This window comes from Lonchura striata, chromosome 8 (assembly GCF_050655825.1).
Source record: "Lonchura striata isolate lonStrDom1 chromosome 8, ASM5065582v1, whole genome shotgun sequence".
Taxonomy (NCBI): domain Eukaryota; kingdom Metazoa; phylum Chordata; class Aves; order Passeriformes; family Estrildidae; genus Lonchura; species Lonchura striata.
In genome coordinates, this window is record NC_140710.1 from 17363460 (window position 1) to 17388311 (window position 24852).

A 24852-nucleotide genomic window follows, 5' to 3' on the forward strand; every position below is an offset into this window, starting at 1 on the left:
CTGCAAATCCTTATCAGGGTTGGTAAAATCACATGGGCACAATGACTGACTATTAATGCTACAATAATCAAACAGTGTTTTGCTGGTGTGTCAGTTGCAGCTCCTGTTTTTGGAAACTCAGAGCTGGACAAAATCCATTAATCCATTAATTAATCACAGTGCTACACTGTTGTGGCAGAAGAGTCCGATCAATACTTTCTATGCAACTTGAGGAGCTTTTCATATATCCTGGCTGCTCCTATAAAGCAAGCTGACAATGTGATGGTTTCATGACATTATATTACAAGGTGAAAAACAGCAAATTAAATTCAGTGTTGAAAAATGCAAAGCATGATCATAGGGAAAACAAACATGAAAGATATATACACAGTGATAGACATTTAAGTTTGCTATCATGAGGAAAGAAATCCTGGAGCCTTTATTAATAGTTCTTTGAAAGTATCACCTCAGTGTGCAGAATACAAATGAAATACTAGAAAAATATGCCATTTAATATAATTTGTATTTTATTATATATTTTAAAGTAATGATATTAATCTATGTTTATACATATATATAGAGTGGCATAATATCTCCATACTAAACCAAGGCTGCAGAAGTGGTTAATTTATAGCAAGGTCACAGTTGAAACAGAAACACAAAGAAGGGCAAAGAAAATGAATAGAGGTAAGGAAAAGCTTCTATAGAAAGAGTGATGAAAGCCAGCACAACTTCCTAGTTTGATTGGTTTGGGTTTTTTAAAAACAGCTCACACAGCATCATGACTTTGACTGCAGCATAAAATTCTGTCATGATGGATGGAGCAAAGAGAGAATGGGCTGCATTCAGTATTTTCAGAATCCTCATGATTCACACTGTTTTGCTATACAGACTGGAAAGACCAAATAATATTTCAATACAAACTTTGATTTAAAAACTGCATTTGAATCTCTTACTTCTGCTGTACTGAATTTCTGCTGTACTGTGAATTTCATCTGTTTCATCCCAAAACATACTCAGAACTATCTGGTGTCCTGCTGGTGGTAGGTTAACAATAACACATCCATAACTTTACATTTATAGGGATAAATAAACTAAGACCACTTGGACAGATGGTGATGACAAAAATTTTTTATAACAAAAAACAATCTTGAAGGGCAATGAAATATAAACAAAACAAACAAACAAAAAAAGACACCATTAAGGCAGGGTTAATTGTGTTAATACTTACCATTTGAAATAGCTTAAAGAAATCAACATTTGCATATAAGGCATCTTCTACTCTTTGTAGACTGTCCTGGGACAGGGCACACATGGCCTTGTGTACAGAAGGGAGACCTCTTCGGCTGCTGAAGATAATAAAGCGGTCCAGGAGCACCTCACTGCAAGCAATGTCCTTTAGAGTCAAGCTAGGGACACCATAGGCAAACTGCAAAGAAAACCAATGTTTTATTTACTATTATGAAACGTGCATACTGCCCAGGAGAAGTTAAAAATTTACCCAAAGTGGACAGTTTGACATCAGCCCCTGCTAATATTTTAATGAATGGCAGAGAGATGTGGTCAGCTGAAGCATCAAACCTTGAATCACCCTCACTTGATATTATACTAGATCACCTTGCATTCAAAGCACACAAAGCACACCATGCCACTCATCCTTGTGGCATAGCTGCACCTTGGTTGAAATTATTTTCCCAGGACCAAATGATGGTACTACATCACTTTACCTTTTATGTTCAGGCTAGTGATATTTTTGCTGTCACTTGTTCTAAAAAAAAAAAAAAAAAAAAAAAGGCCAATACCTCTCATTCTCAAGCTTGATTTCCCTCAGGATTCTGTTTCAGTTATGACTATTCCACTACAATGCTTCCCACGGCCATTATTCACTGTCACTCTGTACAGGCACATAGCCACGATTTACAAAGCCATTTTACATTAGATCACACCCATTTACTGATGACCATTTCTAACATAAATATGGAACAGAAGAAGCCCAAATCTTTTATCTTCAGTTTTTGACTAACGGGAACACATTAGTTTCTAGTTAAACCAATGTAAATGCAGAATAACTCTATAGAAGTGAGTAGATGTACATGGTATTTACATTGTGGTTATGGAATGCTCTCTATAGTCTATGAATAAATTTTACTTACTTTATAATATACAGAATACATGGAAATATAATAAAAAGTAGCCCTGGAAATTGCTTATAAGCTAATGCTCCCACCCTCTGTCCATCTGCAAATTTAAGGAAAACACTGCTCAGAACATTGTGATGACTGTAAATGCATACTCTGGTTGAGATGAACACAGACTTTCAGACAAGCAAGAACTATGCACTGACACAATACCATTAGACTAAATGAATTTAATAAGAAATTGTTAAATTTCTGATTAGAAATTGTCAAAATCTACCCAGGAAAATAATTTTCTTTTCCAGTCTTTAAAACATATGTATTGAAAATACACACCACACCTATACCAGGTCAGATATAGATGCATATTTATTTTCTTAAGCAAATTAGGAAATTCATCATTATCAAAATTTTATATGTGCAAATCTCCTATAGTTAGCAGCTATCACTTGTTTGGTGGTGCCTGTGACAAGAATATTTAAAAACACAAAGGAATGAGAAAAAAAATAATTTAGTTGCTCTGGAGAGTGGATTCAAAGTAAACTGAGGAATTATTGATTAAGTGCTTCATCTGTCAGAAGCTATCAACCAAAGTGCAAGTGTGGCTCTGGAAAGTCAGCATCCAGAATATGAAAGGCAGAGGCAGAGAGGTCTAGAATAACATAGTATTTTATCTGCCATGACTGCCCTGAGTTTCAGTTTATGGAGCAGCAGTTGACAAAAAAAGAAAGGCCTCTGAATTACACACAGATTGTATTTTGGGATTATGATGCAAAAAAGGAATGTGAATTTCTAGAAGTATCTGAGAGGCACTATCCTCACTACAGCTGTATGTGGCAAGTACATTTCTCTCACTCTCAGGATTTTTCATAGAGGTGCACAGACAGAAGTGAAAGAGAAAACAATTTCTATTTCTGCTCTTTGTTTTTCCTATGTGGAATGTGTTTGGAGAATTATTTACTTGGACTGAGTGCTTGATTGGATTCTGGTGAGGATTGTTTGAGCCTGATGGCAAATCCAACCCACCTGTGTCTGGACTCACAAGAGAGGGTCACGAGTTGCGAGAGAGTTAGGGATAGAGTCAGAGAAAGTAGTATGTAGTTTTAGTATACTCCTTTTATATAGTATATTAATGTACTTTAGCATAGTTAATAAAGAAATAATTCAGCCTTCTGAACTGAGTCAAACATTGTCATTTCTTCCCATTGGGTTCGCCTGCATTTACAATAGCTGTACTGATATGAAGGCATTCTTAACACAAGTTTGACAGTGTGGAGAAAGGCAGAATGCAAAAGAAGGAATTCAACTGACCAATATAGTCTGTCTTGCAAAAAATCTCAAAAATCACACACCTCTGTTCCTCCCTCAAGTTGGGACATTTGAATTGGAATTAAGTTATTTTATGTCACTGAAATAATTTGCATATTTGCTCGGTCACTTATGTCCTGGGGATGTGTGTGGTAAGAACAGCATTTTTTAACCATACACGCTTCATTTAGCACGGTCCTCATCAGGCAGTGTCAACTGCAATGAAACTGGGCTGCACAGGGAGGCAGCCTGGGAACCTTGATTTGACTTGTGAAATGAGGAAACGACATTAACATCACCAAAAAGGATAAACATAGAAAAAAGAGAGTTGTTATTTACAAACTGCAACTGCATTTCAATAATGTTCATGAACAGATGGGATTAAAAAAAGATCAAACCTCCGCCCTTCCAATTTTTCCCATAGGTTGTGCTGCTGCCAATCTTTCCTGAACTTCTTATTGTGTTTTAACATCAGTTTCTTATCTTTATCTTAGAATGACTCAAAAAAGCAGGTCCTCAGTGGGAAACTTCAATACTTTTTTTTAAAATCAATGTGTCACTGTTTAGCCAATGCTGGCAAGATGAAGTCCAAATTATTTTTTCAGCGAGTTGGCTGTTTGATCAGGTTTAGCTTTCAGCTCTGTGTGTCATTTCCTGACTCCCAGGCGGCTCAGACCTAGATCTCCAGCCAGCTGTTGGCAACAGTCAGGCTTTTGTAAACAAGTTGCTTTCAGGTTGATCAGCTCCCTGCTATCAGCAGGGGGAAGGGGTGTACAGAAAAAAGCAGAGGGCAGAGCAGCATGAAGAACTGGAGATGAACTATCATGGTTGATGATTAAGAAAACCATAGATCTAGGATCTAGTCATGGCTCTGAAACTTCCACCTCAACCATGCATAAATCCAGCCCAAGCAACTTGCTTATCAAGAAGGGCTACTGGAATGAAGCCAGTTATCTCCCACAGAAAATGCAGTGTTCAATTCCTATTGAAAAGAATTCTCTTGTTGTGTCTTTAAAATTATGAGATTGTTTTTTCTGCATCATTTTCACCTGAAAGAAGTATTCACAACACTTTCCTCATAGCTTCCTCAGCTCTGGTGATTTACAGATCACCAGATCACCTGTAATTACTGCTAACAAGTAAACTGTATAGAGGGCAGCAAAAGTGGTATTTGAACCAGATCTCCTCCAGCTTCCTCTAACCAATGCTCATTTTCTTTAATTTCCAGCAGAAAGAGAAGTACATCTCTTTCTACACTGGCACAGAAAACACAGCAGAAAACACCACATTCCAGCAGATTTCAATCATTTTGTTGGTGATGGTGTTGAAAACTTCAGTCCTGCATACACTGGCAAGAAGAATTTTTAGCAGTAGATGAATGAATGCTACTGGGGAGCTAATAGAGTCTGACACAGCAACACTCAGTTCTATGACACAGCAACACTCAGTTCTCTTGACACAGCAAACCTCTGGCATAGAAGAGGTTAGGGATGAATAGAAAAAGAGAAACTGCAGGATATCTGTATATATTATCCTTGTCACAAGCAGCAAGGAAGCAAATTTTCAACATCTCAGTTGACACAGAAGTGTGAAAATATATAGCGTGTATCAATTTACACTGGCTTTGGTAGGATCTTGTGGTATTGCTTCATGATAAAGTGAGAAGAGGGGAGGGCTTCCCCAGGTACCAATCAAGAATACAGCAAATAAGCAATCTGGCTACTGGTCACACTATCTGGAACCTATGATGCACAAAAGGAACTGCATGAAAGGTCAGGAATGCCCTTTCTCTTTCTGCCCACACAGTTTCAGAATCTGCATTTTATGTGGCAGTGAAACAGAGGAATTGTGTCTTTCAGCCTCAGTTATTCACTTGCTTCCACCCCCACTAACTCAGTGTAGAAATTGTTCCAGAATTCCAGTTCAGCAACATTCATTCATTCATTAATATAGCATTTCTCAGAGAGCTCCCAGCCACCATGCAGAAGCAGAGATAGCCTGGACTTGGTTAAACATAGTTCCCTGCTTAGTTGCTTCATGAGGGATTTGACCTGCACTTTTCAGTCTGAATTTTCTAGGCAGATCTGTTATTCAATCAGAATCTTAGAAAGTGGGTCTGCTTCTCCACTTCCACCTATTCATGTGAGACAATACCAAAAAGCTGCCATGCTGACACTAGGGCAGAGTATTTAAATTATAAACTAAGAACCTCCAATAGTTCTTCTCTCATCAGGACTATTATCTCAAAAGGATGCACAGCTTCATTGTGTTTTTTAGTCAAGTCTTCAGTCATGGGGATGGATGCAGTATTTGCCAGTACTGTTTCTTAATGCTCATTATTTGGGTGCAGCAACAGGATTTAGCTGTTTATTTCATAATTTGTTAAAATATTTAATGTATACTCAAAATGTTTTTTAAAGACAAACCAAACATCTCTTCCTCTAGAGTCACAAAAAACAGAGAAATTGTACAAATGACCCGTAAGGCATCAGTTATTCTGAGCCCAAGGCCTTCCCTGAGGCTACTTTGCACATACAGCCAGATTGGTTCCTCACAGAGAATCACCCGGTAGCTGTTAAACTCTACCCACCTGTTCAGGTCGCACTTGAGCATTAATAAGCTGGTAAACAACAAAATCTGTGAGGCCAACATTTTCTAGCAAGAAGGAAGTGAGGGTCTCCCCATCTTTCAAAATGTCTAGAATTCGTATTCCTCTTCCTGAATGAAAAAAGAATGCACAGATCAGTGAGATACCAAACAAAGGAAGTTAAAGAATAGCTCATATCCTGGCTTAAACCTGCAAAAAGAATGTGCTTTGGCTCTTATACCTAGTCGTGACTATCTGGGGCTAAAATTATTTTTGCCATTCAAAATCATTTTAATCCTTTGTTGGGAAATGATAATCAAAAAATGCTGAGTGTTCTGGATCTGCAAATCTGATCTCTCAAAGATGTTTCAGACTAGGGCTACAGCAATGGACACATTGAAAGCAGCCCTGACTGCATTTGAAAGTGTCTGATTTTTTTATGATGTAATGCTTTATTTTAAAAGTTCAGATTCAAGTATGCTACTGTTCTTAATATCCCTTCTTCTGAGCCTTGTGTAAATAACTTCAGTCCACCCTTTACATTTACACTGATTTATCACTTGTTGTAAATCAATTTTAGTTAACCTTATTCTCTAGCATTGCAAAAGTGACCCTTGAAAATATTCCATGAGAAAAAACTCAATTTCTTTCAAGAAGAATAAAGTGTAGCTTATGCTTCATATTAAAGTAGATTAACAACTACTCTTTGGGCAAACCAGTGAGACCTGGTTAAACATGTAAGATGTTAAATTAGACATATGTAAAAGGCCACCAATTTCCCTGATACTATCGGTAACAACATTCAAAATACTGCTGCTCCTAAAGTCAAACAGTTCCAATATTTTAAAACTTGTCTCTGTTACAAATCTTATCAGTGAGAACTCTGCTTCAACATGGTGGAAGATAAAAGCTTGGAAACTTAATGTTGCTCATGTTCATCAAATATTTATTATCAACTTTATTAAATTATACTTCACAGAGCATGCACAGACTTTGGTAAAGAATGCTTGAATAGCTCTAATTCTTCTAGTCTTTTGAACATGCAATTGAAACCGACAGGAGCAGTGTGTATCCTACTGACATAGGGAATGTAACTTTAGACATTTCTAATAAACATGCACTCCATTCTGTGAGCTGAGTCTTATCAGAGTTTGCCAACTAACTTCCACAATTCCATTTGCACTAAGCATATTCTGACCTGAGGCTACAGGGCCTGAGAACTTCTTCAATTGTTTCTCCACATATTTATTCAAGCAGTAAACACTGAAAACAATAGCAGGAGTCTGTCCCTCATATTCTTACTGATGCCTTTCCTGGCATCCAGGCAGTGCAGAGGAAAAAGCACACCACAAGAAAACATCTCATCAAAAGTGTCAGTGCAAAGGGAGACTGGAACAAGGAAGGAGGACTCAAGAGGCAGATCTGATTTCAGGAATCAGAAGGGCAATCAGAACTCAAACAGATATTTGCAAATTTTTCCTTGCTCAACTTTGCAGCTATTCAATTAAGATTGTTACTTAAAAGCATCAGTAGTAATTTATAAACACAGACAATTTAAATAGCTAATCTTTCAGTAAGTTTTTCTGTATAAAGAAAGAGGGTAATTTGTATTTTATTACTTAAGCTTCAAAACTGACTTTTTTACTGTTTTATATAATAGGAAATTCCAAACTTCTATTTTTTTTTAAAGTAAAGAACATTCAAAATCTCCACAGATTCTGAAGAAGCATTAACTTTATATGTCACAGGATTCATGGGAATGTACTCTATATTTCATGAGTAAAGTCGATATGGGATGCAAAGGCAACTTCCTAAACCATGGGGTGTGGCCCCTTAGCAATACACAGCAAACCCATGGCATGACATGCTTTTCCTCCTCTCTAAATAGTCATGTTTGATTTCTATGGCTGGGTACAAACAACAGCTCACATTATACTCAGTTCTTGTTTACATTCTGGGTCATTTGGTTGTCTCACTGTTATTTACAAGGAGATAATCCCTTTTTTACTTCTAGTTATAAACCTCTGATAGGATAGTGGACCATGTGTATCAGATGGTTTATACAAATCCTGTTAAAAATATATGGAGAGTGACTAATTTTATTAAGAATGCTATTCCCGTGACAAAGGATTTGAGAGTGGGACAGATCAATTTACAAAGCTGGACCATTTTTATACCTTTAGTTTTAGGAGTACCCTTTCGAATTCTATACTTCAAGTCAAAAAAATTTACAATTATACCATTCCCTATCTTCCCCAGGACTGTGTTTTGAGTTTGGCAAGTTGCTTTAAATAAAAGTTAATGCAATGAATTTGCAATTCCGTTTTTAAGTGTTCAATACTTTCTCTTTCTAAACACATCATGAAGAGTTTCCTTCTTCACTGTTTCAAACCTGTTTTAGCTAAGACTGTGACAAAGTACCTCTAAGCACTTCTCTGGGTTATGCTCTGGGCATATATTCAGACATGTTCCTAATTTTCCATTCCTCTGCATCTTCCAGTGACACTTTCTCACTGCTTCTGCTTTTACTTTAATAATGATTAATGACATTTAAGCCATGTTAATGACACTTAAGCCATGTTTTACTATGTGTGGTGAGATAGCTATACTTTTCGAGTTTTGTCTACTGTTAATTAAGGAAGATGGTTGTAGAACAATGCTGACTGCCTCTCTCCTTCCCCTTAAATGACAGGTATTTGTCACTGAACAGATTTTAGCTTACCCTAACAGTAAGCAGAGCAACAGCTACATGTGAAATATATTATAATGTTGCCAGCCTCCAAAGTAACTACTGTCCAACTCTCAGAAGGAAAAACTAAATAGTCTAAAGGATATAGACACAACAATTACCTGCAATTCTTTCAGGATTAGTTCTCATTGTTTCCATAAACTGAGTCATAATGATCAGTTCTTCCCAGATTCTTCCAAGGTCATGGATTTCAGGGGTTTCCAGTAAAAGCTCCTGAACATCTTTATATACCCTTGCAAGGCTGAAAGGAGAAATAATGAAGAAACAGTAATTTAAGAGTGATGACTCTTGATAACTTTCCAAGTCAAAACAATTCCAAAACCAAACAGAGAAGCGAGGAGAAGCGAAGAGAAGAAAGAAGAAGAGAGGAGAATAGAGAAAAAGAGAGGAGTTGACTGTATTAGGGACGAGGAAAAAAAATAAGTTGCTTTGTCCTCAGTTTCAGGTAGTCTGTGGTTCAGTTAGATTTGAAAGTCCACAGAAGTTTTAAGAGGGCTACTTGTGTTGCAGATGATTCAGCATTCATACATTTTTTCATTAGCCATGCTGGTCTTTATGACACAGGACCTTCCCCAGACAACTTGTATCTCACAGTTGTAGTGCAAATCTGCCCAGCTCCAGCAGTTGAATGGGGTACTTTGGGCACATGCTCAGCCTAGCAAGTGACAGGGAATCATTCACAAACGAAACCATCCTTCTCCTCACACATCAATTTGTTAGGTCCCTTCAGAATATTTCTTCTAGAAGGAGCAGGAAAACACAAATAACAAATAGTCACAACTATTGGTTGTGACAGATAGTCAACTACTGGTTCTGGATTAGAACATACAGATCAAGCAAGGATGCAACCATATTCTCTGTTTATGAACAAGTATTAAAAGTTCTTACTATCAGGTAAGGCTATTACACTTCTTCAACAGTATTAGGTTTTTCCATGCATGCAATAGTATATCTCAGTCCACATGACTCATTTTAGCTTACAGGAAACAACAAACAAGAAGGACCAAATTATTTCAGAGAATGCAATTTACTTCTGCTGTAGTGCACTGGATTTACTGGGACTGACAAAGTGACAGTTTGCTCTGTAACAAGCAACCTAGAAAAGGTAGAATGTACAGAAAACAGAATCCTCTAGCTTCACTGTGTGTTTGACTGTACCCCACCAAAAATGTTCAGCTGACTATTTTAAATCCTGTTCACTAGGAACAAAAAGTAAAATGGTCCACGTTACAGACTTTCCCATGACAGGGGCTTCAATGGCCTTCACATTATTAGCTCATGAATTTTAATCATTGGATGCTCCAAAGTGGACTTTGCAACAGGGAGATTTGGAGCATTTTTTATATTTAGGCTGACAGGGATTTTTTCACTCTAAGGGTCCTTGTCTACTATACTTTCTTTCATGACTCAGCTGTAACAAATAAAGCAATAAACACTCCCATCGCCCTTTTTCAGTAATAGTCTGGAAATCTCCCATCCTCCTATTTTGCAAATAAGCAAAGTTTATGTGCTGATTCAAGTCTCACAAGTATACAGCCAAAACAGATGCTACATAAATGGCAGTGAAGGCTCTTGCTGCTACTTCATCAGAACTCTCATTTAGAAGGGACAACTCTAGTGATGAGGAAAGAAGGCTTAGGTATTCCATGCTTTCTTATAAAAAATGTTTGTCCCAAGACATTCAGTAAGCAGGTTCTTACAGATTTTATTAAGTTAGCATGTGTTCCCTAGGGACTTGCACTGAAGTCTCTAAAAGGCCTAAACCTAGCATTGTGAACTCTGTTTCAACTTTGTTGCAACTGTTAGCATGAAGCCAAAGTGCTAGAACTGAAAATTTTTGTCTTCCACTCTTTGCACACTGGTATATTATTATCTTCCCTTTTCATTCACACCACAGAACAATTCTTTAAAATATTCCTTGGTGTAATGAGACCTTTCTAAGCAGGGTGAGGATACTCCAGCCTTTCTCCCTGCATCATTCATGCCCATGATAGCCCAACAGGTGCCCAGAGCAAGCTATTAGCAGTTCCCTAGCAGGTCTCTATTGCTGCAACCCAGTCTCACACATACAGTTCTGCTTACATGGAATTTTTGTAGTTGGACACTACACCTGGACCCTCTCCATGGGTTGGGCTGCGGAAACAGGGATTGTTCATGTTACAGAAGATGCCATGTAACCATGGCAGCGTTCCTGCTGATGGCATTGCCTTGTTTGGGAAGTGACCTAGAGTACCAAAACACAAAACAGAAATTATTAGGTGTTTTTTTCTAATGCAGCCTTTGTGAATATAAATAGCACAATGAGTTGGGTCTCTACAAAAGGAATGTGATAGGAATCAGGTTTAGGAATAGGAATTAGGAAATATGTTTATCTTTAACTGAGAAAAAAGAAGTCACCAATATAAGCAATACAGCTATTTTCAACAGAAACTAATTCTGAGTAATGTGAAAGGCTTTTAAAATATGTAGTGAGGTAGTACTTTCTCAGTAACAGAATTATGGAAATCAAAAACTATATAGCACCTTGAGACCCCAGGTAAGTCTGACCAGAAAGCATCTCACAAGAAAACTAGACATTTTTTTCTATGTCTTCACTTCTAGGTCTTACACTACATGGCTACAAATAACTAAGCTACTCAAATGGAAGACTGTTCTTTCACCACTGGACAAAGAGGTCCCAAACCTCTGTCTGAGAACACCTGGCCATTATCTGTAACAAGTCAGATCATGATAACATCTTAAACATTCTTACATTCATGTTGTCGATACAGTGGATTAGCTTTCCTCAACCAGACAAGTGCAAGGAACAATGACAGAGGCCATAAAAGCTCGACTAGAAAACGAAGCTGGAAAACAAGGAAAAAAGTGAATTAAAAATAATTTTTACAAATAGACCACCATAGAGTCACTAGGTGGCTAAAGTCATGAGATCTCCTCTTACAGCAGAAAAGCCCAGTGCAGCACGTACCCATAGCTATCCACTGCCTGTTACACCATTTGAGAAGGAAATTTCATCAGAATGAGAAATCAATTAGAGAGGATTTCATCAGAATACCATGAAGCATCACCATTAGCTCAGTGCTCAGTGGCTGCTCCCCCTCTTCTAAAGAAATATTTAAACATCCTGTCTGAGGCAAAAAGAGGCAGGCTGTAGTGCATGACTCTACAAGAAGGATTAGATATAAGAGATAGAAGGATTATTTTAATCCACACTCTGACACTGCTGGGCTCATTAGCAGGCTGTCAGTACACTGTGCTTACCCAAAGGTAAAAGACTTCAGCATAATCTCTACAAACTTTGACCTTTACTTTTGCTTCTTTTTGTCATCATTCATTTCAATGTTATTAATTTCCTAATACCTGTAGAAATGTATGTATTAAGATCAAACACCTTATTCAATAACAGAGAAGACCCATCAAAGGCCACTTTATTGCCCAGACCTTTCAATACACTTAGAAACAGCCACCGGCTCCCATGTCATGTCAGAAAATCAAGGGCACTGCTTTACCACAGAGCAACATCCTGCCTGGTTTTGAGTCTGTTTCCTCCACTCCTGTGTTTTAGTTTGTTTTACTGCCTCTGTGTGTTTTGGCAGAGGTTTGAATCCTTTGATCCTGTAACACAGACTTTGGGCTCTGAGGAACAGCAATGGGATTTTTGTGTCCAGAAACATGGCACTTTTTTGCTCCTCCCTGTAACAGCCAGGACAAAATATCTTCAGAACCGGGGTTGTAGCCACATGCACAGGAAGGCCCTCCTTGTTTCTTTACCTTTGTTCTCTCCTCCCCAGCCAGGAACCAAATACGTAATAATAATGCACGTGGCAGCAGAGTCAAAGATGGGTTACACGTGAATGTTGTTTTGGGCAAAAGGCACTCCACAGCATTATTAAGAACAGGGCTTTTAAGAAAAGGAAAATCAGGAGCTGCCCTGTTTTCCCATTATAATTTTGTCTAACAGCTTTAGTTAAGAACAACATATTCTTAGATCAAAAGGCAACAATTTTACACCAGGCAACAATTTTCTACTTAATATTTTTCCTATTAAGGGTTTCCTTTCTAAAACAGAACAGTAACAAAAACCCCATCCAACACCACCTAGGAAGTTATGCATGCCTGATCTTCTTAAAAGCAGACAAGATCTTAGCAGCAGCAAAGGGCCAATGACTCAATTAATAGAGAGGGAAACCTGACAGCTGTTGTGCACAGCTCAGAATACCCCTCCCAGTAGGGTCCACAAGTCTGATCACCATCCATTGCCATCCATTTGGGACAAGCACTCAGAGGGGCAAGAACTGACAAGACGCCTTGGTCCACCTCTGCTGCAGAGTGAATCTGTGTTAATGCTCAGATATTGATTCTTTCTTCATCCCTAGGAAATACAAAATCCTCAGACTTGAATTTGGTATTTCCTTTCTGTCTGAGTTAACTAGTTTGGAAAAGATTGAAGTCTGAGGCCCAAGGGAAGCTTTCTTTCAACTTGGTACACAATGTATACCAATGTATTGTGTGTTAAGGATGGACCACTGCTGTCAGATCTCCCACTTTTTCCTGTGGACCTTATCCAGAGGACAAAAAGGTGTCTCAGAACTCACTAGAAGTATCAGAAAGCAGCCCATAATCCTGCAGAACCACAAGACAACTAGCCAGAAATCCCAGCAACATGCACAAAGGAATGTAATATCCAGAGCTGTAATGGAGCAAGAACAGTGATAAGACCATATAAATGTAAGAAGCTTAAATTGGCTAGAGATCAACTGCTGACTCTGCAATGAAGTATTGCTGTAAGATGAAATATCGTAATATCTAAGAGGATTTGAAAGTACTTAAAATACTTCTGGCTTTTGCTTTACTTATGTCATTCAGCCATACTAAAAAAGACACAATCTGTGTGAACTGTAAGGTCCTAACAAGAATCATATCTAAGAGCAGCTAAGTGTGAAGAGCAAATCTAAAATTAGGAATCAAACCCTTCTGAGCTGAATGATGCTTATTATGTTTTCTAACAACAGATCTTTTTATATGAAAATATATAAATAGTACTAACCACAACTTTTCTGGTACACAATATTATTTGTCAAGAAAATCCCAATACAGCTATTCTATGTTTGGTGTGTAAAGAGCAGCTTTGCAAACTGCACCAGACAAGATGTCAGACAACAGCCCCTACAAAAATCATATGATTCTTCAAGGGACTTGAGAGTTTTACATGCTGATAAAAGTACCAGTCAATTAATCCAGTGGAGTGCATGGTTCAAACCTGAAATCCAAAAACTAATACTTTACCTTTTGTCTTTTCCGAAGGATCCAGTTCTTCCAGAGTAGAAGTCTGACTTGCCTAAAGAAGTTCATTCTTCTGCATCAATACTTCTGGTTAACCTGTGGCAAAGTATGCATTGCCATTTCTCATCTGACAGCAGAAACAGACCTTAGAGCAAAATAACAGCTTTCTCTCCTTATTTTAAGATTATGTTATCACAGAGATCGGTTCCTTCCATTGTCTGCGCCATTTAATTTTGCACTTGATACATTATCATACATGAAAAATTGTGAGTTTCCTTTGTTTGGAGGCTACTTCCTGTGACATATTTATCAGCACTGAAAAGCAGTAGAGAGGAAGAACATCTCCTTCGAACAAAAAAAGCCACGAACACTGAATTTGGCTATTAACTTGGAATGCATATAACAAAGGCAGTTAATCGTTGCATCATTTATCACAACAAATCTGTGTTTTTAAACTAATTTTTTACAAGAAAAGATGGATTTACTTCTGGACATTATTTTATATAAAACTGTTTAGCTATTAGGCTTACCATTCAGACATGATAAAAGTACATTGATTAACAGAGTCTGAAATAGATTTTATAAAAGCAAATCCATTCTGCTGCCATTTCCTTAAAAATACAGGATCTCCTATTTTTATGTTCTTAAATTCAGCAACTCCCACTACATTTTAGTACATATACCACAGGATTTAAACAACTGTACGCTCTGTCTTTCAGGTTCATGACTCATTATAATCACCAGGAATTTTTGCCTTCAAAAGGAAAAAGGATTTTGACTTTTAAATCCAAATATAATATAAATGGGCATGTTAAAAAATAAACAAATTATTTAAATTTGCTACCTGCATCAGCATGACATACCTGCACCACTCTTGAACCAGTAGTAGCTATACTATTAGTATCTAGAAAATTTATCATGCAAGGCCATAAATGAGATGATGACTGACAGATAAAATGGCTGCTAGCATTTGCTTTGAAAAATCTAACTATTTTTCTGAGACTAAAAATATAAGTAGTAAAGAAGCCAAACCAAATAAACCTTGGTGGGGAAAAACGGGCAGTAAGTCAGGTTATACAGATTGTGCTTGCTAGGTAATCTTCAAGATTTTTTTACATTGAACCTTGCTAGTTATATTTGCTGATAGTGACAGGGAGCCATTGCTTATAAGAGAAGTAATTCAATGACAATATAATTAATATGCATAAAGAGACAAAAAATGCCAAAATGTTCTCCAAGAAAGTGACTACAAGATTGATTATCAAGGTTAACACTGTGCTACCTGAGTCAAAATTTAAAAATACTTAACATAACAATTAAAGTTATGGCAGCAATGCATGAAGTTCAATCAACATACAAAACTTTAAGAAAGTTTTCTCCATTTCTCATCAGACACACTTCAGGCTCACCTCTAATTTCACGGTGAACAACTTGCTCTCCCCAGACTGGTTTGTTTATAAAAACTTCACTAAGAGCTAAAAGGAAAGAATCTTGCTTTCCTAAATGGAACAGCTTCAGGGATGTAGTTAACCTTATACTCCTTTGAAACCTAAATTAGACAGGTGAAGATGAGACAAAATTGTAGGAAAATAAGAACTTAAATAATGCAGTCAGAAGTCACTGGACAGATAAACCTCAGATTCCATAGCAGCACAGAATAAATAAAGAATAATTAATTTTCAGTGCTGAAAGATCCTTTCCTATCTGGCCATTACTCAGACAAACTAACAGATTTGTGTGGTTAAGATTCAAGTTTTACTACTTTAAGGAGAGCAAAACACTATAATAAAAAAGCACAGTAGAACCATGATAAAAAATAGTACCTAGTAATAATGTGTGGAGAACTCCACTTGGACTGAAGAGGTACGTGAACTTCTGGAGTGATTAATCATGGTGGAGATCTATCTTCACTCTTTACAGGCAGCACCCTGCTCATAAAATCAGTGTTGGCTTGCGACGGCTGCAATCAGAAAGAGAGCAGGCACTGAAAGAAATTTAATTTCCAAAAAATAAGTTCATTTGCATATATAACAACACTCTCCTAGAATCAGAAAAAGACCACTACATTTAAGATCTGAGTGAAAACTGAATTCTCTATAGATTTTCATCTGTAAAGGGCATCTGAAACAGCAATGCAGCAAAAACTCCTACCAGTGCGCATGCTGGGCAATGACTCTATATAAGCACCATCACAATTTCCCTGTGCTTGTTCTTCCAAATAGAAGCCAAACAACAATCCAGCCTTCATTATAAAAAAAAAAAAAAACCACAAAAAAAAAACAACTTAAAAAGCATGTGGCAGTGCTTGCCTTTTTCTTTCCCCTTCACAGGGCTTTGGTGACACCTTTGAAAATCCTCCACAAAACTGCTTCACTGAATTTAACACTGTTTAGATTTCCCTGGCCCCACTGCAGCTCCGACAGCAGAGCAGTGCACTCTGCTTCTTCCTCAGCACCATTGCTGGGCCCTCGAGCCCCTGCACACAGGTGTCACCTAAACCACCCACTTTAACCTGGCTTCTGGCACAAAGGATAACAAAGCACAGGATCAGGCCATCCCTATGTGCTGAAAGGTGAGCCAGCAGGGAAGAAGACCAGCCTTGGCTGAACAGGGCACTTTCACTGGAAGTCAGGGAAAAATAGAGTTTATGACCTTTGGAAGAAGGGGCAGCCAACTCAGGAAGAGTGCAAGAATGTTTTTAGGTCACACAGAGAGAAAATTAGAATGGCAAAAGCTCAGCTAGAACTCAAACTGACAACCACTGTGAAAAATAATAAAAAGTGTTTTTATAAATGCATTAACAACAAAAAGAGGGCCAAAGGAAATCTCCATCTTTTATTGCATGCCGAGAGAAACACTGTAACCAAGGATGAGGAAAAGGCCTTGGTATTTAATGACTCCATTACCTCAGTTTTCAACACAAAGATTGGTTATCTTCAGGGCAACCAGTCCCCTGAGCTGGTAGACAGGAATGGGGAGCAGAAAACCTCCCCTGCAATCTATTAGGACATAGTTAGTGACCTGCTGTGCCACTTAGACACTCAAAAGTCTGTGAAGTAGGATAGGATCTACTTAGGAGTACTGAAGGAACTGGCAAAAGAGCTCGCCAAGCCTCTCTCCATAATTTATCATCCATCCCGGAAAACCAGGGAGGTCCCAGATGACTGGAGATTGGCTAGTGTGACAATTATTTGCCAAATGGTCATAACAATCCCAGACAGTGATACAGATTGGGGGAAGAGTGTCTGGAAAGCTGCACAGTGGAAAAGGACCTGAGGTGCTGGTTGAGAGCAGCTGAACATGGGCCAGCGTGTGCCCAGGGGGCCAAGGCCGGGGCCGTCGTGGCGTGTATCAGGAATAGTGTGGCCAGCAGGAGCAGGGCAGGGACTGTGCCCCTGCACTCGGCACTGCTGAGGCCACACCTCAGAGCCGTGCCCAGCTGTGGGCCCGTCACCGGGGCAGGCACTGAGGGGCTGCAGCCAGGCCGGGGAGGGGCAGCGGAGCTGGGGAAGGGCTGGAGAGAGACTCCTGGAGGAGCGGCTGAGGGAGCTGGGCTTAGTCTGGAGGAGGCTCAGGGGAGAATTTGCCCTTCTCTACAACTCCCGCAAGGAGGGTTTAGCAAGGTGGGGGTTGGCCTCTTCTCCCAGGCAGCGACAGGACAAGAGGGCATGGCCTCAAGCTGTGCCAGGGAAGGTTCAGGTTGGACATCAAGAATAATTTTTTTTCACTGGAAGTGTTGTCAAGCATTCAACAGGCTGCTCAGGGAGGTGGTGAAGTCACTGTCCCTGGAAGTGTTCAAGAAATGACTGAACATGGCACTTAGTGCTGTGGTTTAATTGATGTGGTATTTTTGGTCAAAAGTTGGACTCAATTTGGAGTCTTAATGATTCTATTCCATGGTTCTTTGGCATCCTCCTATTTTAAAAGTGGCTTTGATCTAATTTCTGTTGAGCATATGTTCATATCACAGGTAAGACCCAGCCCGCTTCAATCTAGATAGAGAAACAAAGCTTCATAAAGCCACACATAGAAGGTAACTCTGACTAATGTCAGTGCAAAGCAGAGAAACCAGCACTGCTGCTGCTTCTCAGCTGCAGACTGGGTTTAAGCCCTACCACAATGTGTAAGGCAAACAGATAATTTAATTGTTTTATCCAGCAAACAAGCATTTTACCTCTAAAATCCTAAGGCAAGTTATTTTAAGAAAATGGATCTCTTTTTGCTGTCCACACGTATGCAGAAACAGCTCTAACGGATTAAATTAATCTCTCCTAATTAGATTTTTTTGCATCACAATTGGATGATGGTAGGGGATATTTTGCTTTCTGTGGTCAACTACATCTGCTGCTCCTGTGACCCATTTCTGATTTTTAGCTTTACAAAGGGATCTTCAGAAGCAAACAGAGAAAGCTTATGCAGGGATTATTACTTTACATAGGAGGGAGAAATACAGTTCAGCTTATGGTGCACACTGCAAAATTTCACTGTAGCTCTACCCATAGTGATCACTATGACTTAGCTATTTCCTAAAGATCTGCAGTTTGTTGCCAGCAACCACAAATCACGAGACATTCCACTTACATAAAGAAAGCAGTAAGTGGAAATAGATGTTTGGTGACAGTTCTTGCATTATGCCTACAGTAGATAAAAAGATCCTTGTGACGTGCTTCATGAGCACCTATATGAAATACATGGGGTCACATGGCATGTGTGTTGTGATATCCCTTTACCTCACATGCATATGCCATAATTTTAACAGCTGTTTCAAATATAAGAATTTTGTTTTCTTATTTCTGGGCTTATTCCTGACTTTTGACTAAAAAATTAAGTTCTATCAAATGCTATTTGTCCAGGAAATTATAAAAACATCCCCAGTAATCTCTCCAGAACCACAAGCAAATATTTCTGTAAAATAAGGAGAATTTAAAAATTACCTGAAAAGATAACTTTGTAAATCTGCACACCTAGGTGTATCGGGTGTGCTCATGGGCCAGCACTTCCAATGCTCAGCAATGCTTTCCAGCACCCAAACCACTTCCTAACCTGTGAGACATTCTAATGCATGTAGAAGATGTCCCTCGACACAGGCTCACTAGAAAGTTAACACAATTAATGCTAACACAATTTTGTCTAGACTAACTGTAGGAGTGGGTGTGTATAAATGTATACTATATCAATAAACAGATGTTTATGGGAAAGATGATTATGGAAAGAAAACTACACAAACACAGGTTGGGGCTTTCTGAGTTAAGTTTTATATCCAACTATCTCAAGCTACTGGGGAAAACCTAAGCTGAAGCTTTTTAGGTGTTTCCTAGGTATTTCAGAGGCCTCCTTGTGAAATAAGGAGTAACCTGAAAGAAAAGAATGGGAAGTTCTGTCAAACCAGGATCAAATGATAAAACATCAGAGAGACTAAGAAAAAGCCCCATGGTGTATTTCTATGAACCAAAGACAATCACAGTCAAAGACTCTTCCATGTCAAGCAGAGAAATGTGGAATCTTAAACACATCCCATTCTTATGCAAACCCAGCAGTGGGCTAATCACCCCAATCTGTGGATAAACAAGCACAAAGCAGTGGGAACACAGGGCATACTTTCTACTTCTGGCATAATTCGGCTTACTTCATATAAACACTGTTCTGTCATCCAGCTGCATATAGCCCAAGTAGCAAGAATTGTCCTAGCATTCACCATTTTGGAAGATTTTGGATAACTTTTTCTTCTACCTGTGAGTGAAACACTTTCCAAGGGCCCTTTGGATCTCTAAATTAGAAAAAGAAAATGGGCATGCAGATAGAACATTTTATTCAGAAAGGCTTGTCTCCTAAGTGTCCTGCTGTAAGACTTACTGCCATGAATATTCTAAATAACACAGTTTGTAAACATCAGGCATTACCTATTGCTCCACACACACCCACCCCCCCTTTACTAATGGGAAGTTGAAACATTGGGTTTGCTCTATTTTCACAATATATTATGTGTATATTGACAAGTGGCATGACCCAACAAGAGCAGGTCTACAGTGATACAGTGAGTGCTGAGGACCAAGGACCCATGCACTATTTGCCTAAGCGTTACTTCAGATGAGCTCCAGGCACAGACTGAAGGTACACTAGCTGCAGCACATCAGGTATGGTGCTGAAGCACACGTTCCAGTTTAGGTTCCCCCAAACAGAACTAAATTTGTGTGCTCTCAGTCCACTCTGTATGGTGAGTGGTATGTAGCAAAGTCACTCAAAATTTACAAGCACAAGCTAAGTTACCAGCATTACCATATGTGTGCTGCCTTTCGTGTCAACTTTCAGATTAGCTGCATTAGGCCGCTGCTACACGGAAGCTAAAGAGTTCATGGATTTGCAAGCAAAACAGACTTCTTACACAGAAGCAACAAAAACTTTGAAAACTTAACCACAAAAGCTTACCTCATCTGTGAGCACTGCTGAAAGAGAAGGGTTTCTGAAGGAATGTTCAGCTTGGCAGCAAAGAAACACATATCTTAGATGCAGTTAGCAGTTGCAGAATAACACTGCTCAGTTGTAAGGAGATTGTTTTAATCCCCTGCTTGATACAGAACAGCTCAATCTGAGAGTTTAAGGACTCATGAATAAAAATCCTCCCAAATATCCTATGACCTACCCAAGCACAATCAAGCCTTTACCAGGATGTTGGTATTTCTGTATTTCTTCAAATCTGAACAAACCCCGTATTTGAGAAGATGGTTTCAGAAGGGCAGTGCTGGTAGCACCAGAGGCCCTACTAAACAAACAGCTGTCATGACTAATTAGGTCAGAGACTTACAGAAGTAGGTACTCTGCCAAAGCTTTAAGAGGGATGAGGCAATGCATTAGGACTTCAGAAAATGCAATTACCAAACAAATCTGACAGCAAGAGGTTTCCTCCTCAGAGTTCAAGCTGCAGGGTTCTGGCATTTTGAATGATCCACAGCCTGTCACCTGGGGCAGGTGGGTAGGGCTGCTGCACTTCCATTGGAGCGAAGCCATTTCAAAGCAAGACCAAGGAAAATCTGTATCTGAAGCAAAAGAAACAGCTGGGGCCACCCAAAACATTTCCAGTTCCAAGGAAACCAAGTCTTTTCCAATAGGCTCCTCTGCCGCCGCCTCCTCACCCTCCCCGGCGGCCGCCGGACCCCGCTGCCTCACAGGGCAGGGGCGCCCTCAGCGCACGGGCCCGAGTGCAACACGGCCGTGACGCCACCGTGCAAACGTGTAGAAAATTGACACATTGAGAAGTCACAGGGTGGCCTCGAAGCCGCCGCCTCGCAGCGTCCCCCTCAGGCCCCGCTGCCCGCGGGCTGGAGGGCGGGCTCGGAAGCGCCCCAGCCCGGCCCGCCGCCGCTGCTGCGCCACGCCGGGCAGCCGAGTCCCGGCGCCTACATAGGCTCCAGCGCTTTCCATTTCCACAGCCGTGCCCTTGCTTCGCTTCGTACTTCGCTTGCGTTACATAAAAAACAGTTGAAGGCGTTGTAAAGCTGGGACACTTAAATAATCTTTTGCAACGGATGTTTTTCGTGAAATAACACGGGTTTTAAAACACCTGCAGATCCCCACCCACAGGCACCGGCCCCGCTCTCCCGCTGCCGGCCCAGCCCGCTGCAACCTGCGGCGCTGCGGGAAACCCTTACAGAGCCTTTAAGACTTAAAAAATACGGAAGATGTCACGTGAAAAGGAGAATGGCAAGAGCCAGTAATAACTGGTATTATGACTTGATTACAAAACGTTTGTCTGTTTCTCATGGGTCAGTATTCACCGTTGGCATTCTCTATCTCAGGAGCCTGCTCTGGGGAATACTAGAGACCTTCATCACAGTAGCTGAACAGCTTTATTAAGAAATTATTAAATAGGGAAATTTAATTTCTTAAGGCAGTACAATATCCAGTGTTAGACATGCTGAAACAAATATAGTGAGACAATAAATGATAATTCACAAATTATTTTGCTATCTTGTAGTCCTAATCAATATTGATCCTTCCACAACTGTGCTATGAAGTTATGCTACACTGTCTTTAATGATTCATTAACCAGTTGTGTGGGGTACATATAGCCCACTCCTCCACTGTCAAAGCAGAACAAATTCCCATCTACGTCAGGAAGCCTTTCCACATGTTTTGATCTGTAACTCCCAACACCAGTCTAGGCAGACAGCAGCATCTGGGACTTTCAGCTCTTCTGTAATAAGAGGCAGCTCCCCAAAGAAATGACCTCGAGCATGGCCACAACCATCCAGGAATAGGATAGCCCTTGCCAAGAATGCAAGTCCTGCTTCTGTGGAAACACGACAAGGAATCAAAATCCAGCATTGTAAGTTCTGGAAACAAAAATCAGATTATGTCCACCAAACAGCGTGGGATTTTATTGGTGGTGTTTTGGGAAGACTGGCAAAGGTAATGGTGTATTAAAGTCCAGTGTATTTCCTGTTGCAAAAACAGAAAAGTGATTCTTCATCTTTGCTATCCTTTGAGTCATCTTGGTGCTTACAGCAGTAGAAAGTACCATGCTAAAACAACTGAACTCTATAGTATGCAAGAAATGGTCATGCTAATTGTAATCCCATAAAGAAATGTGTGCCACACCCTAGTCCCAGAAGACAGATGCAGGAGAGTACTACACTATTGCAAAGGCCAAACATCTGTACTTTAATAAGTTAGAAGAAATCCAGATATAGAAGCCAGAGTCACTGAAATGTTAACACGTTAATATATTTTATAGCAAATATAACACAGTGTATACATAAAAACCATTTAATACAAAGTGAAAACCATTAGATGCACCTACTAATGCTGATTTTTGGTTATTTTCATCTGTTTCATGGAAACTTGGAAACGAAGCTCTTCATTTCAGTTACACCAGGTTAAGTGGTAAAACTGATCTATAGCAAGCAAATCACTGCCTTTTCATTCAACTGGGAAAGACAGCACCAGGGCAACTGTGTCCACAAGGGCACCCAAGTGAAAAAGGCTGTGCACTTTTGCCCCACTCACTAAGCTATGCAAAAAACCAGATGTGAATTGATTGCTGCTTCTGAATAGTAAAGCTCAATTAAGTGCATCCTTGCTGTACAAAAAAAAAAAATTAAAGTGACAACACAGAAAACTGGCAACAGATAACCATGTCTGCCTAAAATATACACATATGATACAAAACTATTGCCATGTTGGCCAGTATGTAAGCCTGTTTGAGAGCAAAGCTTTAATTGCACAGATTAGAAAAATAAACAAATGCTTTTACAGAGCAAAGCACAAGCTTTGGTTTATGCTTAGACAGTGAACATTAAACCTTCCATTTTTATTATAACATCTATTAAGAAAAATAGCTGTTTCTCTATGAATAAGTAGTCCATTCCACACAATGAAATGAAGCTCAGTGTCTTATTGAATGAACCCATTAACTGTGTCTAGACTGGGAATGTATTACATCTTTATTGAAAGCTACTGAACTACAAAAGGTTTGACTTATTTAATTCACAGTTCCCCAGGTCTCCCCCCATTTTTAAAATGCTGCATATATAAAAATAACTCAAATATGGCACAAAAGTGGAATTCTGAAGGGAAGGCAAAGGATAAACAGGAAAAGGGAAGACTCCACTGGGCAACATCAAGAAATTGCATATAGTCCAAGAGGAATTTGCACCCTATACAAAATGAGCTTCCCTGTGTTCCAGTTCTTGGATCCTTTTTGGTCTCAGTCTATGGTAAGCAGGCTTCAGATCTGTGGAGTGAATATCCTCTGAGCTAGATTTCTGTTCATTTGTGTTTTGTTCAGCATCACCTGACAGAAGTGCAGAGCTCCTAGCCAGTTTCACAGTATTATCCTGGGGAAGCACAGAGCTAGGACTAGTGGGTGCACAAGCTTTAGCAGAAGAACCATCTCCATTTTCTTTTGATTTGTTAGAGGGTGGTTTATAAAATGTTCCTGGGGGTGGTTGCAATGTTCTTGGTGCCCTAAAGGCAGCAAGAGGATTAACATCTGGACCATTCTCTTCTGCTGCTGTCCTTCCTGACCCGACAACAGAATATGGCTTACTAGGAAGAATGGCTTTAGCTGAATTGTTACCAAGGCTGCACGATGATGATAAAGCACCTGCAGTTCCACTCTCGAGTGCTCGGATCTCCTGGGGCACATTAGTCACGATCATTGCTGTCCTTGCTGTGATATCATACTGTTTGTACTGCTTGTCCCAAGTTTTTCGCAGCATCTGGGTGTCGTAACAAGGCAGTCTGGAGCAGGTATCAACAGCAGGGACTGCCTTCACCTCTGAGACTTCTTCAATAGTAGGGCTTCTGCTCAGCTTCTCTGAACTTACTGCCCCTGCATTCCGTGAATTTCTTTCATTCAAAATGCACGGAGGAAGTATTCGGTCCACAGGCAGGCTGATAGGGCGAGACGCTGGCTTGGTCCTTGGAGCCCGCAATGGAACTTTGGCAATCTGACGGTTGGGTTTTACAGCAACTGTGGTCATTTTACAGGGGGCTTCAGCTGGAGAAATGAATGGATCATTGTCTTTCTCTGAAGTGGGACTCACAACATCACCTAGAAACACAAAGAGACATGACTGGATCTTTTCGCCAAGAGAAATCAGCAAGACTTCAATGACCCACTGCTAGTTAGTATTTTAATGGGATAGCAGTTTTTAGGGATAGTTTGTATAAATACTAGCAACAGCCAAATGTAAGCATTTCACCAGCAGTAAAACACATACTGTACAGCTGTAACCAAAGAGAAAACAAAGAGACACTTCATTTTTTTGGCTGGTGCTTTGCCATCCCTAAATATTTTCAGTTTTAGTATG

The 24852-nt window shown here is 39.6% G+C and overlaps 2 protein-coding genes across 16 annotated transcripts in view; both read right to left on the bottom strand.

Moving 5' to 3' along the window:
• ABCA4 (ATP binding cassette subfamily A member 4) overlaps positions 1-21874 on the bottom strand; it is a 72249-nt gene extending 50375 nt beyond the window's left edge. Inside the window, exons 1-7 of one of the 2 annotated variants that reach the window (XM_085586466.1) lie at positions 15865-21874; positions 14045-14137; positions 11511-11604; positions 10841-10982; positions 8860-8999; positions 6013-6140; positions 1211-1408 (exon numbers count right to left, since the gene is read on the bottom strand). In XM_085586466.1, the coding sequence (XP_085442592.1) occupies positions 1211-1408; positions 6013-6140; positions 8860-8999; positions 10841-10982; positions 11511-11604; positions 14045-14110 (768 nt within the window). In that variant the 5' untranslated portion in view covers positions 14111-14137; positions 15865-21874. Of the gene's footprint in view, positions 1-1210; positions 1409-6012; positions 6141-8859; positions 9000-10840; positions 10983-11510; positions 11605-14044 lie in introns of both variants that reach the window. The other variant, XM_085586467.1, reaches the window with a different exon arrangement.
• A 495-nt stretch (positions 21875-22369) lies between these two features.
• The window catches only part of ARHGAP29 (Rho GTPase activating protein 29), a 49780-nt gene continuing 47297 nt past the window's right edge, over positions 22370-24852 (bottom strand). For all 14 annotated transcript variants that reach the window (XM_085586474.1, XM_085586472.1, XM_021525877.3 and 11 more), the window contains one exon: positions 22370-24593. In XM_085586474.1, the coding sequence (XP_085442600.1) occupies positions 23695-24593 (899 nt within the window). In that variant the 3' untranslated portion in view covers positions 22370-23694. The remainder of the gene's footprint in view (positions 24594-24852) is intronic.